This window comes from Mya arenaria, chromosome 9, assembly GCF_026914265.1.
Source record: "Mya arenaria isolate MELC-2E11 chromosome 9, ASM2691426v1".
NCBI classification, from domain to species: Eukaryota; Metazoa; Mollusca; class Bivalvia; order Myida; family Myidae; genus Mya; species Mya arenaria.
Genome location: NC_069130.1, coordinates 24,380,262 through 24,398,949, shown reverse-complemented (window position 1 = coordinate 24,398,949; position 18,688 = coordinate 24,380,262). Strand labels below are relative to the sequence as shown.

At 35.2% G+C, this 18,688-nt stretch overlaps 1 protein-coding gene across 1 annotated transcript; it reads right to left on the bottom strand.

Annotated features, from left to right (window-relative positions):
* LOC128245874 (acetylcholine receptor subunit beta-like) lies at positions 1 to 648 on the bottom strand. Its single transcript, XM_052964093.1, has one exon. It carries the CDS (start codon positions 646 to 648, stop codon positions 1 to 3), a length of 648 nt encoding a protein of 215 aa, XP_052820053.1.
* Positions 649 to 18,688: the final 18,040 nt, after the last annotated feature.

Here is an 18,688-nt window from a genome sequence, read left to right as displayed (position 1 = left end):
CTAGTACCGGTAAGGTCTCATTGAGTCTCTGTTACCGTAAATGTATTCTATTATGTGCTTGTCGTATATCTGTTCTTCGCCTGTCTTATCGTCATCACCAGTATATAAAATGAGGAAGATCGTTACATCAAAGCCAATCTTAATTCCGTACATAGTAACCAGCAATATTTTATCGAGAGCCTTGCTTACATCGCGCCATGTAACATTACTGACTTTGCCTTCGTAATGTGTATCAGGTTCTGAATCGCCGCAATCATTTGGCATTTTATCTGTTATTTCACTTTCCGACGAGTTGTCCTGATTTGGCTTAGCGCAGCACACATGGTTTATAAACGATACAAATCTTCGAAGACATCCAGGAACCGGTTTTGTTTTATCCTTGTAAAATACCTGCAAGTTTAGCAACACCAGAGCGACTATCAACCCATTGTATATGAACCAGAGAAAGAAAACAATGATTATGATAGGAATAGGGTCGGATGAATCTGGTAGTTTATCCGCAACAAGAGTCATATACACGGAGGTTGCCAAAAGAACAGTCACAGCGAGTCCAACTCGGTCATTCGTGTCCGCAGGAAGAAGAAACACAAGTGGCGATAGCATCACAAGTAGAAACAGCGGCAATATGAAGATAAGTGCGGGTCGCATTGGTTTGCGTTTGAATACAAATTCAATTCGTGCGTGATAATACTTATCTAATTTTCTGTTTATATATTGGTACACACTGTAATGGGTGCACTTCCAGTTTCCACTTTCTAACTCCTCTTTTTCGATTGAAGTTGCTAATTGTAAGGCAAGCATATTATATGGAACGTTGAAGCTCAACTCAACGTTGCACACTTGTCGATCGAATGGATAGTATCTGGTGTTGATTTTACACCTCGTTTCTATAGCTCTTGTGAAACTCCATAATAATAATCCATTTTGCTGTATATATAGATAGAGTGAACTCTGAAAAGAAATTAATAACATATCAATCACTAAATATATACTGAGAAACAGAGCCAAGACTCAATAAAATTGTGTTCGCTATTTATTCTGTTTTACCAAGCATACGCTTAAGTGTTTGGTGCATATGCGGTTTGAAACTAATTTCAAAACAATAGGTAGTCTTCAATCGTTCTACCATGGGTTAGCTGATTGGTGTTTTTGTTGTCAATAAACTAGTTTCTTTTGTTTTATATTGGTTTCACGGACTGTGTATCTGTAATGACCGTTTTAAATAAAGGAAAACAAGTTTTATCGTTTTTTTACGAAAACCGAAACTTGAAACTATCGAAACCCACTCCGGAGGTGATTTTGTCGGTTAGTTCCATCAACATACTACCTTAATTTGAAAAAAAACATGGCGGGCAGTGATCCAACACATGTGTTTCAACACCATTTAATTGATTCAAGCAAACAATCATCATAGGAGTCATTGTTTTGAAGAAATTTAGAAATAATGGCTACATGCAGAAGTTCCATCATGTTTGTGAACCTGTAGGCAATACCATACATTTGTTACTTCAAACACATCTTTCGATCGAGGTTTCCAACCCCCAGAAACCTTAAAACCTAAACTGAAACAGATTTGGTTCCAAGAACATCGCCCTCACTTACCGGCTCGTGACTTTTGAAATTAAATCAGTACGGATTTGTTTTCTATAACTAGTTAAGGATTTACTATTTTATTATAATTCTCCGCATGTAAACTTTATTTTTGGTGATAATAAGAATGTTCAGGTTATAATGTTTGCATTTATCAAGAAAATCAACGAGATTTTCAATTCGTGTTTTACATATGCATGATTCAGGTCTTTTTGCAAAACAATTGAAGATACTGTGATTTCGTGTATTAAACTATTCAAGCTACCATTAGAAATAGTGTGAAAAAAATTCTTACGTCTATATCAACCTTGTTAGAAGATCGCCGTGTCTCTTGTGGGTTTGTGATGTGTAAGGTTGGTTTCCAGACAAGATCTTCATCTAAAGGCATCCCATATTCAATATCTCCTATATAATAAGACTTCAAAGCTAATCTGTCGTCTGACCAGAGACATCCGAATTCCATTATGGTCGACATGCGATCTTCGACTTCATTAATTTCTACTAAAGTCGTCGATTGTATCATAAGGGATATAAGTTGGAATTCTTCTAAGGTTCCGACGGCTGGATTAAGGGCTTTGTTATATCCCTTCATCAGGTCTGCAAATACATTTCGAAATTCATCCTTTTTTTCCGCATTTCTTTCATATTTTACATAATTCCATCTCTCCATATACTGTCTTGAAAAATTGAAGGGGATTTCATGAAGTGTTGTATTAACATCCAACACATTTTGGCTAACATCATCATGGTCAGCGTAGATCATTGACACTAATGACAACAATGCAAAATATGAGACAGAAATTCGATTCATTACATTCGGCATGTTTGATCCGTGATCAGTTCCTGGAAAAGAAATAATACAGATATATAGATTACATATTATTGTATGCTGTAAGTGTTTAATACTAACTCGGATAGTTATATACTTATATCCGTAAAGCAGATACTATAAAGAGAGGTGTAATGATATAAAAAAAAATGTTGCATTTAACTTTACCGGATTGATTTTCAACAAGGGCTGTAGTGAAAAACACTTCGCTACGGCACTTTTATCGCTTTACTGAAGATCGTCCAAAACAAGCACAATTTTAACTTTAATCTGAGCCGCATCGCGCGATTTTGGGCCTTCGGACATATATTTGCTATTATTATGTTTGAAGGTATTTGAATTAAATGATATTTCAGGAACAAATTGTGAAATTTCATGATGAAATAATTTGAATTGCGTAAGATACGTGTTTATAAGTGAGACCATGTATTGCGCATTTTGAATACTAAATTTGACGTCATTCACATGATGTTGTTACGAAAGCACATAATTCAAATGACGTGCAAAATTAACGTATCAATATTACTAGTAGCTTATAATTTAAATGATTTTCTTAACACAGAATCTTTTAGGAACATAAATTAATATAAAAATGCTGAATAAATTTTGTATTTTAAAACATTTGGCCGTTTTAAACACAAACTATTAATGCAATCATAATATGTCGGACGAAATCCATGGTTGCTATGGAAACATGAGAAAGCCAATGGTCATAAATCCTCGAGAAAATGATGCACCAATGACAATTCTTTAAAAGAAAGAAGTTTTGACGAAATTGATAAACATAGAAAAAGTTACAATATATGGCACTTTTTATTCATGATTATTTCATTTATAATAATTATGCCCGAAGGTCCAAAATCGCACGATGCGGCTCATTTGATTGTGGTTATTTTTCTGTATGAATGTAACAGTGTTAGGGAAGGGTTTATCATTCACCTTTTTTGACTCACAATTAAACATAAATAGTGTTTTTGTCATGGATTCTATTGTATATTTGTACAATATAGCCAAAGCGAAAATTTCACTGGTATAACCAGTGTATACATTTCTGTAAGTAATGTCCATAACGTTCATTAATAAATCCAATATAGCAATCCAAATGTCTAAAAATAACTGCAATAAGACTGAACACCCAGTCCTTTATACACTTAAGTCTTGTTAAAAGTGACTAAAACACTGAAGCAAAGCATACGTTTGAAATATGTTTACAAAATTATAAAGACTATTAGGAATTTATACCATATATTTTAACACAATTTAGTACCTCAGCAGTTGTAGCTTCTGAGTTTGACTGCAAATGTTCAAATGCCTTTCTAAAGTTTAAATTCCTAATATACGTCGTCAAATGACCATTTGAACTTTTCACAATCTAAACATCATCCATTTGGGAAATATCAGAATTAACGCGCCCTTTTCTGTCATTGCTCATCAAGCTTCGGGGATATTTATTTGAATTATTAACCTATTCATTTTCTATGATCTACTCACCTGGGAATCAACATCAACGTTCATAAATCGTTTAAGTCTTTTGTCAGGCAGATCAAATTGAGTTTGTTAGAGATTATATAGTTTTTACAGTATCGTTCATGCACAATCATAATGACTTTTTTTTTAATTTGAATTATTTGAAACGGTACGTTGATTTAGTCTAATAACTGACTTTTATCTGGCTAACATGCAAAAAAAACCACATAATAATATAATAAAAGCTATTATGTTTAAGGATGTGTTAAGAGTTTTGTAATTACAAGCATTGAGGAAATGGAAGCAGCGTTAATTATATGAAGCGTATAATAACAACGTATTGTTTTTCTTTTTAGAGATGGCCTTACGCTGGCAATGGGTACTTATATCATTACGCAACATAAGAATACCAAACATGTTTAAATGAGCTATAGTTTTTCACCGAAAAAAATGATGTATATATTCTATGAAAATGTTGCCGTTTTGACGATTTATTTGTCTCGGCATATAGTTAACCACCAAAAATGACCTGGAATTAAGCGTTTTAACACGCACAGATTTGGAATAAAAGTTAAACGGATCAAACTGTATCGATTTTTAAAGCATGTATCTGGATAATTAAGATGATCGATAAGGTGCAGCGAGTGCATGACAATAATTTACATGAGATTTTAATAGTTTGGATATTCAAGTATTCGGCCGCATTATTTTGTTTCTTAAAGTCGTCAGAGGTTTTTAGCAAATTTGCAAGGCAAACTTGAGGACTAAACAATATGAATTGCTTAGAAAATACATCATTTTCATTGCTGTTTAATTTCGTTACTCTTAAAAGTCTATACATCGGAAACATGTTTACGCTATTTCTTTTCATAATTGCTTATTACGAAGGTGTTGTTAAAATAATCATTTTTAAGTAACAATCAACAAAAATATAATTAAACGATAAAGACAACTTGCCTTTCGCATGTAAACTTTCCATACCACCGAATATGAATTCCAATGATCAACAACGACCAAAAATAAAATTTCGGAAAAAAAAACATTTAGTCGATATGTTTGTCGATGCCGAATATCATATGAAATGACTTAATACTTCCATTGTGATGTGTCGGTTTGGCTCCAGTTCGTATAGGGGTTAATTCTTATTGCTACTTTCAAGGGAAATCAATTTAATTAGCAATTAAATGGTGCGATGAATGCGTGCATGATTTATTAATGAAATAATGGAAATTGACACAATGTTGGCTCATAGAAGGAACAATTGAATCGTTTGAAACAGAATTTTATTCCATCATATCAGTATATAATTATGAAAACAATGTAAGTATCCGTGATATAATTCTGACAATGATACGCATGGCATGATACGGTTTAAAGGTATATCACCGATAAGGGGCAACATATTGGTCTACACTTGATTGCTGCATTTTTTTTTGGATATTTATGCATTATTATCTTCAACTCATTTTACTTAATGATAAAAAACAACAACACTCAATTTTTTTAAGTTTGATAATATCCTCCTTCATAAAATGGTTTTTCATTCAAAAGCTTCATGGCCGAAAATTCCCCAGTTTATAGGGAGTCAGATACTTAAACAACGAAGAATTATCCGTTTGATTGACGCTGTTAATTGGATGGCGAATGCAATACTCTAATGCAGAATATATTTACAACAATCATTATTATAAATGAATGTATATATCTTATTCACAATCTGCCTACAATACAAGTATTTTTGGAACATTTTTATTCAAAACACTATTCCACAGCATTCTTTCTCTTTTGGGGAATCGCGTTGTTCTTCTGCCAAAAGGTTTTAAATGGCGAAAGCGAATGAAAACATGCCATGTGTCTACATACTACTGCAGCAAATCGGCTCACACTCCGCTGTCCAAGGCAAAGGTCTGCAATACTATTACTCAGTCCAAATCAAGCAATCTCAAGATAAGTACTATGTTGCACAGACCTTTCAAAGTTCTTAAAGCTCTCTCATACTACTATGTTAGACAACCCTCTTTGTGAGAGCTGTCAAAGTTAATGTTACTTCAGCGCAGACAGAAATAAACTTTCCATATTTTCCTACTTGCCCCAGGAAGAGGCTTGCTTGTTGTTTAGACAGCTTTTCTAGCCCCATGCCTATTTTACCGTTTCCCTCTTTTTGCCCAGTAACAATGTTTCCATACCAAATTAGGCACTTGTTTGGGTGCGCCGTGAGATTTGACAGTCTACATATACACATGCCCTTCTCGTGTTTGTGTGTGCTCACGTAAACCATGCAAAATAGTGATCAATGTAACTACGGCACAAACGCAAGCTCTGCATCATACGGTTGCTTTATTCGAATGTGTTTATTCGTGATGAGCACATTATTATGCTTGTAAATACATGTTTTATCTGGGGGGAGGTCTGTGAAGATTTCCTTATACTCGTTTACCAAATTTTAGATATGGTAAAGTTATGTGCACATCTCTGTAAGTCTACCAAATGTCCATCCCTGTGTTGCTCCATTTCTATACGTGCTGAAATAGTTTTCCGGCCTCTCCTCGTACTTCCTAGTTACGTGCTTGTCTTTCTAGGTACGTGTTTATAATAAAAAACTTTATATACATTAAGTTATCTTCGCCTAGTCTGGTACTTTGATCTTCTACAACATTCGGACCCTATCACTGTCAGTTCGTTGTAATCATTTGGCGCAAACGCCATGCCCAAATTCCCTCAAGATTATGTTTTAGGTCCAGAACATATGATGTTCGTGTCTCTGATGTTTATGTTTTAGAATAGAGTTCCCTCAAAGCTTAATTGGGACCACGAACAGTTAGTTATTCCATAACGACTTAAAAGGAGATAACCCTGTGCTCGCCCATAGAACCTTCTGAAAATATTTGCCTTTTCTGACACATCAATCCCATCATGATATAAGATTTTGCAAAATTAATATCAGTTTTACTGATAACAACCGAGTTACCTCAATAATTCATGCAAAGGCTCGGATGATAACTCTATCATTCAATATTTCTTGAAGGATGCAACCTTGACAGAAAATCTCAATTTAACACAAACTGACCGTTCCAAGTCGGTACCTAACCATCCTTGATAAACATACCTAGTTTAAATGCACTATGTTGTTTGTGGAGTTTTGAGCTGTCGTTTCCGGTTTATCGTTTGTGATTTTTTTTTGTGCGTCAAGTCTTAGGCGCTTGTCCTGTGCCATTAAACAGAGTTTATATTTAAATTTTGGCTACTGAGCTTGTTTTTATTGTTTTAACATAAATAATAAAATATTGTTTGTATTTTAAATTTCTATAATTTACCTTACAAATATACTGCAGAAAATACTATAACAGCATTAGATTAAATTAAAAACAGGGCTTTAGTAGTCAAAGCAACATGTCTATATTTAGAACAATGAGAAAACAACCAGAACATTGCTGTACTAAAACGAATTATTTAAGTAAGACTTAGTGTACCTCATTAACTAATACTACTGATCAATAAATATAAATACTTGTTGTGTTGTGTTAAATTTTTCGCCTACATTAAAATAAAAAGTAGACTTGATTTTATTTATTTATTTATTTTTATTGGGGGGGGGGCACCCGCCCAATATCTGCTACTGTTATTTACTTATGTATCAGGAGATATTCTGCTGAAAACGTAGACAATCTTCTATTAATTTCCTTCCCAAGGTTGTCGCCAGAATTATGTTGAGTATTTGTATTGTGTCCCTGTTGTGTCTCTCAAATGTATCCTTTTTAAGATCTTCATATGAGTGTAAATGCATTTCGTTCGTCCATGTATTTTTTTTTTAAATCAGCACTATTGTTCGGTTTTCGGAAGCAATGTAATATAATGTATTTTTCTATTTAGCTGTATCACATTTTTTTTTCAATTTGGCGAATGTTTCGTATAATATTGAAATTGCTCATATAAGTCCTTTTTGAGTCATCTCGTCTTTATTTCCAATTTACATTTCTTTTTCAAAGTTTTTCGCGAACTACCCATAGTGAAACACTTCAATGAACTTCATGTTTACAGAACATGCAAAAAGAGACAGCCTTAATATGTTTAACACAATTTCTTAAGATTAACGCGGTTCACAACAATTATCTACCGGATAGTCTGTGTTCTTGTGTAATTAAAATAAACGCTGACTTGAGGTGTAAAGTCAATTATGAACACGCGCGTTCAAGTCCCCGCCTTAAAGAGCGGAAGGATCAGGAAACACGAGTGTTATAAGAGGAAGTTATTTATTCAGTTAAAAAACTCAATGACGTCTCGCAATTTTAGTGGGCAGATATTTGTCGTTTCAGGAGTAAAGGTTGCTTTACCTCCGCATCCACCAGAAGGCCGTCAGTATCATTATCTTGCGAAAGGATGCAACAAACAAGAATCGGCGGGCTGCCAGTTTTTGATGTTATCCGGAAAACGTTATCGATTTAGACAAAGTCGGCATTTGCGGTCCCCTAAAACACCAGACCCTCGCACAGCATCATGCCAACGAGCGTGTCGTACATTAAGTTAGTATAACTTTCTTAACACTCGCTGTAAAATAAATATAGTGTGCGCATAAGTTTATATAAGACCATACATGATATGGCATATATATAAACATAAATACTAATAAACAATTAAAATAAACATAACCTGCTCACAAACATTGACATACGAGATTGCGAAATCTTGAACTATAGTTTTATAAAGATTGATTTTCCATTATAAAGTCCAATTGACGTGCATTTTGTTATTTGCGTTCTCCTTTTTGTTGTTTGATTTTTGGACTAAGGCACTTGTGCCGTAGTTCGTAGTGATATACCAGACATCGACCATTTCGAGCCGAGTTTACACTCACTGACGTCATGTATCACTACGCTCTGCAGTTTCATTGATGCGGACAGTTGAATTACCGAAATACGCCTTATAAACAAACAAATAAATTGTGTTTACATTAATATAAAATTTAAAGTCTACGAGTCTACATTTTAGAGGAAAATATTAAAAATTGATGATATTGTAGGCATTTGAAAATTCTATTTTTGAGATCAAATTCCTTGTCTTGATTCATTAACCGAATCACAGATAAATTCAAATTCAAATAGGATAACATTTGTAAAACCATTTGAATAATATGGTGGTTTTCAGTGTTGGAAACATTCCTTTCATATCAATGATATAAATTCTGAAAATACCATTCCAAATAAAATTGAATTTCATTTTTCTGTTGCCATTTCTTTTCATGTCAGCACGTGTCGTCCTTCAAGAAGCTTGATAACATGTTACTCCACATGGTGTATTCAATAAATGAAACGTTCATTTAATGAGGCATCAGTTTAGTTCTTAGAACGCTGATTCATGATACATACCATTCCTAATGGTACAGTGTTTCTTCTTTTAATCATCTAATGGATGTTCATAATGGAGATGTACATTGAAAGAAAGGTTCTAGAAGGCAAATCTGTCCAAGAGGTGAAAAGTTCAGTTATTGAGTTAAATTCACATTCTTGGAAAATAAAGCAGATATATTTCTGATAAAGGTAACTATTTGCTTTCTTGTTTAACAATTGTAAAGACAGGCTTTATACATTTTATGTGGATATTTAGTGCGTAAAATTAGTGTGTGTTTTTTATTATACTTGCTTTTAGAGAGCCCGAATTACGGAATGAATTGGACCGATACAGAGTGTGTAGTAAATATTATAGGGCGTATGTGCGTATAAATACTGTGAGTCTTTCGGCGTTTCCAGTTTAGCAACAGATTATTGACTGACCTTTTACCTGCATACAGTAATATCAATACAATTGAGGAAAGTTTCGAGATTTTCTTTAGATAAATAAAATGAAGTTTAGGATGAATTTTAAACGAAACAAGGAGTATGAACTTAACAAAAACTTGTTTTACGGTTTGTCATCTACAAAAGAAAGGGTTTCAATATTTTGTTTTATGGTCTATTTAAGACGACACTCTTAAATAGTCTAGATTTGTTTCAATAATTCAAGACAGACACATTGCTTATATAATTCTCTAATGCTACATCGTTTTTAAAACAACCTATGAAAGTATAATTAACGACAGTTATTCACATCTGGATACCATGACAGTGTGTGCATAAAAAGAAATCTCTGCTTTTTTTCGAAATAGGACCTCTGCAGAAGTCACATATTATGGCTCTTGTCAGCCACATGACATTTTAATAACGTTCGTTGAACAGTTTATTCCCTTATCCATTACAAATGTCTGATGGCAATTTTCCATCCAACTATTTAAAGCAATTTCAGGAAAAAATCCATAAATGCATTTTTGATAACATGGTTATTAGTTAATATCCATCTTTATCTAAGGCAGTATTAATGAAAATGTAAAACAACCACCATAAATTTGCAGGTTTGTGGTACCAAAAGGAACACAATCGGACCTCATTGTGCGTAATTTTAAAATATGGAGCAATGTGCTTTTTTGGACGGAAATGTTAATTATTACAAGTGGATCTGGGAGTGAACACAAAAATTGTTTAGATATTTGAATGAATTGTATATGGAAATGGTAATAGTTCGTGTTTAAATCGATAGAAATATGCGCTTCATTACGGCTTCTTTGATAACGTTACCCTCTATAATTATCGACAAAAAGAATCTGTAATCATGTAAGATATGGTAGTTGTTACGGCCTATTTGATAACGCTGCGCTGTATAGTAATCGACTGAAATTATCTCTTTGAACGAAGGGGCATTTGTTTGTTACGTCTTTTTTAAATGCACTAGCCTCTTAAGAATTTTCTGATGCAAGTATTTAAACTGGTAGAGTTAGAATCCCTAATCAAACACCAGCTTGTGAACTAGAGATTGCTTTTTTGAAAAAGCGCTTGTCTCCCCTATTGTGTGGTCGTAGCTGAGAAAAAATAAATGATGGACATGAAATTTGTAACTTTGGACTGGAGACAAACCAACAGTGAAGTTCGGTTTATTCGATTATATTAAATAGTGAAGAGAAGAAAGTGTTGTTGATTAATCATGGAAAATGTAAACGAAGTTTGCATTGTATGAAGTTCCTGGGCGCAAGCGTTATTCAATTATTGATCGGAAACCATTTTTCAGCTCACAGTCATCGTGACCATGACCTTTTACCTACTGATCACAACATCAATAGGGATCATCTACATAACCAACTTGCATACCAAGTATTAAGTTCTTGGGTGCAAGTGTTCTTTAGTTACTGGGCGGTAACCATTTCTTCAACTCAAGGTCATGGCAACCTTGACCTTTGACCTACTGATCTCAAAATCAATAGGGGTCATCTACTAGTCATGACCGACTAGCGTACCAAGAATGAAGTTCCTGGGTACAAGCGTTCTTAAGTTATTGAGCAGAAACCATTTTAAAGCTTAATGTCACCGCCAACGTATCATTTTTTACCTGAAGGTAACCTTGACCTTTGACCTTTTGATCTGAAAATCAATAGGGGTCATCTTCTAGTCATGAACAACTAGCTTACCAAGTATGAAGTTCCTGAAACCAAAGGATCTTTAGTTATTGAGCGGAAACTTTTTCTTCACTTCAAGGTCATGGCAACCTTGACCTTTGACCTAGTGATCTCAAAATCAATATGGGTCATCTTCTAGTCATGACCAACTAGCATACCAAGTATGAAATTCCTGGTTGCAAGCGTTCTCTAGTTATTGAGCGGAAACAGTTTCTTCACCTCAAGGTCACGGTGACCTTGACCATTGACCTACTGATCTCAAAATCAATAGGAGTCATCTACTAGTCATGAACAACTATGAAGTTCCTGGGTACAAGCTTTCTTTAGTTATTGAGCAGAAACCATTTTTAAGCTTAAGGTCACTGCAAACATAGCATTTTTTACCTGAAGGTAACCTTGACCTTTGACCTTTTGATCTCAAAATCAATAGGAGTCATCTTATAGTCATGAACAACTAGCATGCCAAGTATGAAGTTCCTGGACCCAAAGGATCTTTAGTTATTGAGTGGAAACCGTTTCTTCACCTCAAGGTCACGTTGACCCTGATCTTTGACCTAGTGACCCCAAATTCAATAGGGGTCATCTACTAGTCATGACCAACTAGCATACCAAGTATGAAGTTCCTGGGTCTAAGAGTTCTATAGTTATTGGGCGGAAACGAAGTGTGACGTACTGACTGACTGACTGACAGACTGATGGACTGACTGACGGACAGGGCAAAAACAATATGTCTCCCCATGAATGGGGGAGACATAAAGATATTACACGCAAATGATTTTTACATGGAAGGTCACCACGACCTTGACTATTGACCTTGTTACCCCCAAAACAATTGGGATCATCTAGACATCATGACCAACCTCACTTCAAAGTTTGGTGAACCTAGATCAAAGCATTCTCCTGATATTGCACGGAAATATTTTTTTACATTAGAGGTCACAGCGACGTTGACCTTTGACCTTGTGACCCCCCAAAATATAGGAGTTTTCTAAACCTCATGATCAACCTCCCTACCAAGTTTGGTGAACCTAGGTCAAACCATTCTCAAGATATTGAGCGGAAATGTTTTTTACATTGGGGTCGCCGCGACCTTGACCTTTGACCTAGTGACCCCAAAAACAATAGGGATCTTCTACACCTCACAACCAACCTCCCTACCAAGTTTGGTGATCCTAGGTCATGCGGTTTTCCAGTTATCGATCGGAAACGAAGTGTGACGTACGGACGGACTGACGGACTACCGGACTGACGGACAGGGCAAAAACAATATGTCTCCCCCAGAGAGGGGGAGACATAATAATATTCCCTGGTTAATCAAAACGGTTGAGTAAAGATATTTTAGGAAATATCATACGAACAACTATTGACGTAAACTATATATCATGGCCCTGTAGAGAAACCACACTACTTGGAGTACTTACTGAAAAGTACTTGATGTTACAGTTTACCAAGTGTTGTCTAGCCATTGTGTGTACCAGCGTGATTTACAGAACCCTATGAACCCCTAACTCCCAAATATTGTTTATTAGTGACATTAGGGCGTTTAAACGGATGGTCAAACAGGTTAAGTATTTCACACCTTTCATTCAAATGATCTTGTTAACTTTCAGCTCCCATACCCAAGCTATGAAGATATGAACAACACGACCAAAGTCGTAGAGCCAGATTTGTATGCCGCCGACATAAGGCTAATAAACAGCGTTCCCGCCTGGTGTCGACATTTCTTGACGGAGTTTCTTTTTGTTGCATTTCTACTTGGCGTACCTGGAAATTGCTTGGTGGTTAAGGTACACTACTATCTCAAGAAAAGATCAGTAACGGACTGGATGGTATTCTATCTAGCGGTAACTGACTTGTGTTCTTTATCAATATGTGCGCCCTCGTTTATCATGACAAATGTTGGCATATGGAATATGATAATGTCGTCTGGATGTGCAAAGTCCATCACACTATAGCGAACATGGCGTGCGTCTCTTCAAATGTCCTGATTGCATTAACAGCACTCGCAAGGATGAGAAAAACTATAGGAAATTTAGATCTATAATCATCAAAACAAGCATGCTATTTTGGAATAGGCATTATAATCGGGTCTCTTTGTTTTTCTTCCATTGCCTTAATATTAATTGGGAACAATGCAAACGGCCATTGCTATTTCATACCAGAGATGAAAAAACTACAAATGTACGTTTATATCATATATTTTGTTATAGCGTTTATATGCAGCGGTACAACACTGTTCAGTTATGCTAAAATTGTTGATTATTTAAGAAATAGGAGACGAGTTGGACCATGTGACATACACGTAGACAACGCCTTTAGCAGAACTTATATTCACTCGATGCGAAGTAGTAGAATCATTGGAGTTGTTTCTTTCGTGTGTTTGTCGTTTCTGCTGTTATCCCAACCACATCTCTATTCATTCTAATGGGAAAGAATTTCCAAAGCAATTCGTACCTTACGAATATTCTCATATTTCTTTTCTCTAGGATGTACTTCATCGGCAATTTTGCTAACCCGCTATTATATATCTTTATGTCCTCAACTTTCAGGAAGAACATATTGTCAGGCATGTGTTTTTTTTGAAAAATAACACTCCAGTCACATAGGAAAAACGTTTACATAAGCTATCGACGAGGTGCATTTTCAGGTTGCTGCACAGTTAAATCATCAATATACTATTCAGCTCTAAAAGCAATATATATGAAGTTAATGTATTTTATTGAAAATGTATACATGAGTTTGGGAAGTTTACGTATCGAAAAAAATGCAGATATTATCAGATAATTCCAGTAATATCTTCATTGCAAATGTATAGAAAGTAAGCTTATTATCAATTGCTCAGATTGTTAAATAATATTACAGTTGAAACATAAAAGGCTAAATAGTGTTATTCGATCTTTGCTAGGTCCATCGCGTGATCCGAGAATCAGTATAGGGTAAGCACTAACATGACATCACTTTCAACGCAATAGGAGCGCGTAAATATCTGGCGAGTTTTCGATGTAAAAGTCCCGATATGATTTCTGGACCTTTGACAATAATCCAAAGAGATCGATGATCAAAAGTTCCCACACCCGATCACAAAGTTATACGAACTGGATATATTGCACATGCTACTATATATAGTAACATGTAAAAAAGATATAGAGGATATTTGTTTATTTCAGTGTAAGATCGTATTTTATTTCACGAGTGTCATAGAAAAACATATTTTCACGAGTGGCGAAGCAGTTTCTTTTATGCTTATTTTCGGAGTTTTATTTGTTTTTTATTTATTTCTGAATTACCCCCTTTTTTGAAAAGGGTGGGCTTTACGCCGCTACCCGTGGGACGCCCCTCATGCATAATTATAGCTGTCAACTTTTCTACTTTCGGTTTGCTGAGAAATAGTTCTCTGCTATTCATTCTTATAGCTTAATATTCGCTCGTTTTTTTATTGCAAAGTTTTATGAACAGTAAACAATAAAGTATTATTAGTGCACATATGTTCCAAAAAATAATGAAAACACTTTTTTATTTTAAGATAAGCATGAATACATAACCAAATTACTACGCCGCGATTTAAAGAATGAAAATTTGGAAGTACAAATGTGTTAGCAAAACAAATGTGGATACTCATTGGATTTTAACCATTCTTCTTAGTTTAAGACTGCATGTATGCGTGTTTTTATAGTAAGTTAATATTCGGTCATCTAACTGTCAGAGACCAGTCTGTTTCGCTTTAAAATGTTTGTTTTCCAGATAAAGAGTAAATGCCACGCTAGTTTGTTGACACATTTTGAGGTGTGGGTGGGGTAAAAAATATCGGATCTATCTGTAAATTGTTGTGTGAATTCTCCAGGAAGCTCATTTTACGTACTACAACGGTTAACAGTTCAAAAAACATTTGAACGATGATATAAAATTTTATTTTTGTTCGAACAGTTGTTTTTGTCTGTAATTTGTTTGGTATGAAAGCAAATGTTCGAACATTCAGCTTCAAAGATGAGTAAAATGTTTGATAAACGGGATAACCGGTAATAAACGGTAAGTTGTTAATTTCCAATTATATATTTATTTAAATTTATAAACTATTTCTTTATTTTTTTAACATTTTTTGACATATTTCACTGTTAAAACCCCATATTTCATCGTAAAGCATGAAAGAAAATCGCATATCTTCCCCACGAAGACGAAAACGTGCAACACAAAGTTCACGATATAAATATGGCAACGTATTCCTGGTAGGCAAACATTTACACAAGCACCCTATTTTTGGGGATTTAAAAGAAACTATCGGTGCAAGGAAAGGTCAGTTAGTCTTATCTTGCATGACTCGATCCGTGTTTTTGTAACGAGAAACTGGAATACACAATATCATTGTTGGAGAAGATACAAAGAGTTAAACAGTTAAATATGTAATGTATAAATACATATAGCATAAACAAATCGTGAAACTCTATTGAAGGATTTGTATCTACTTTATCTAGTTATATTTTTTTAGAACTATCAGGAAACTATATTAATCAGTATTCTTCCCATGGCCAAACGAAACGATATACTCGATGCCGCTGTATCTTGATGAGTTTAAATGTTGCATACAGAATCATTCTGATTTTATTAATATAGTTAGGGTAACGGCTGTCAGTAACCTGTTTTATAGCTGCATCATTTACTAATCATACGTCAGTTGTGCGTGACCTACGCATAAGGTACCAAAATACGAGGGGTGATCGGGAAGTTCATAGACTGTTCGTATAACTTACTTATTATTTGTGTCATTACTTTGAACATAAAAGTAAACTATGCATAACATCTTCATAGCAACGTGCATCGGCATACCCGAAACACGTTAAGTTTTTTGCACTTTTTAATATTTATTAAAATGATTACTACCACATTTGAATGCGTTTTCTTTTGCGTACGACTGTGCGAAATCGTCTGCTGTCCAACGTCGTTTATGACGCCATTTCCTGACATTGTGACGTTTGTTGTTTTTTTCCGGTTGAAAGATATAAGCATTTTTAACGGCGTTGTCACTAACCGAAATTTCGAAACTATGACGACAACGTAAACGATGGCGTAGCTTTCTTTTTCCTTATGAAATTCTCTCAAACGGTAACACATTTTTTCCTCCTACGAAATTCGATCCTGTTTTAGACATTGCCGCAATAAATTTTCTCTCAAGTACTTGTTTACATTTTTTATTTCGTTGTCTGGCATCGGCAATCCTTTGAATATGACCCCCCTCCCTGGGATTTCGAACCTCATGAACATTTATATGTTAGATTTAAAGGGTTTATAAACTTAAGGGTTATTATTGATACATAATACAATTAAAATTTCAACTAAATCATTTGTCAAATTTCTGCTAATTTATACATATTTTCTTATTCGAGAACATTCACACTTCCGGATCCTGTACTCGCGCCCAGAGATAACATAGGTTCACTGTCCAACGGGGCACACAAAGGTTCCCTAGTTCTTCCGGCCACACAACCCCGCTCAATTGTCATTCATGCGCCATCTGGGACCTAGCATATTCTCCACTCGTTATACCCGCCCTTAAACAGTCTCTGTCTCGTGACCCAAATATTACTGATGCCTGTTTAAGTCTGCCGGGTTACACCCAATAGTACTCCCGAACATAATTGAAAATAAAATTTTGTATGTTACGCATAGACGGCCCCTTTAAAATACCACAATGAAGTCCTCTATCGGAATGGGTCCAAAATCTAGCGGCAAATTTCGTTTAATCACGAATCTTTCTTACCTATCTGAGCTTAACGTTATCGACGGGATTGATAATGATTTATGTACGGTTAAATATTCGACCATTGATGAAGTCGGTTATTATATTAAATTAAGGGCTCGATGCCTAAATTTTAAAAAGGGTTATTATTAAATCCGCATAAAGGTTGCAGCTGCGCCGATTCTCTTTCAGAAAAGTTTGCAACATTCCTTCATTGGTCCGTATCTGATGCATGCTTACAGTATCTGAATCGGGCGATTTTATTTTCGCGGGACGCCGGGATTCAGATTTTTGTTTTATTTTGGTTGATGGGTTCATGTATAATTGTAATCATCTGGGAGTTCCTATCGCGGAGGTAAAATCGGCCGGTCCAACCACCTGTTTGACATTTCTTGGTCTCGAGGTCGACACGATAACTATGACAATTTGAGTACCTGTTGCAAAAATCTTAGGCTTGCTACGGTCAAGTTACGTCATAAATTGTTAAAAAAAGATTGCAGGAATAACAATCACTCGCCGGTAAAATGGGCTTTGCACGTCAACGGATGGGGAGACGAGCATTTAACAGGCGGCTGTACGATGCAATGATAGGTATCGACAAACCTTCGTCCGTACAACACAGTATTTAAATGAAGATTGGATGACGGGGTTAATTCTTCAAGCACATTTCACGGGTTTTTTTTTTCATTCCTTTAAACTTTTTGATTTCCAATAATATAAAATAAAATTCAATTCGTGATTCAATTTCACTCAAGATGTAGCAGAACTAAATGTTGGCCCCAGAGGCGGAACCATTTCCGAAGGTTTCACCGGCGGAATTTCTCATACGCATTTTCTCACCGAAGCTTAAAGACTCTTCGGGGCCAGTCTTATTAAACTTCGTACGAATTCTTTTTTGCGTACGAAGTATCTCAGGTCGTTTAGCTGTTTTATTAAGATTTTTCGTACGAACAAGCACCTGTTTTTTCGTAGATCTACGAAAATTTCTACAAAAGCTCTTAGGGTGTCGTACGAACTTCGTACACTGAAAAATGGCCGTCGCCACAACAGAAATATGGCGATCTTTCATTTAGTGTGGCGTATTTTAACAAAACCAACTGCCAATTTCAAGACAGAAGACGATTCTGTAGTAAATTAGCAAATCGTTACGACGCCGTTTTGACTTATTTTTCAGGGGACGCAACCTAGTTGATCGTGTTCGTCGGAAAGTCTTATAATGCACAACACTATAATGCTAAAGAAGTGAGCCAGAAAGTACATTTCCATAATTTGCTTGAAAAAATGAATAATTGTTTTCCATGCAATGTTATTTGTTAGGTTAAATTAAAATAAACTTAACGTCAGTCTTGTGATGGTTTCATTGTTCAAAGGAACATGTGACTTATATCGTGCATATTTTTCTGAGGGATGATTTGGCTTACAGGCTTATTTCTCAGATTTTAAATCGAGATAACATTTCTTGTCGCTGTATCAGATGCTTAATGAAGTGTGAGTATGGTTGAAAATGATTGAAATGCTTTCCGAATAACCATGAATACACTTTAAATTTCGCGGTAGCCATAATGACTGCCATAGGTTTATTGTCGATCGATAA

Bases quoted from the DNA above. Each gene is read 5' to 3' on its own strand.
- LOC128245874 (XM_052964093.1), bottom strand. From the start codon at position 648: ATGCGACCCGCACTTATCTTCATATTGCCGCTGTTTCTACTTGTGATG.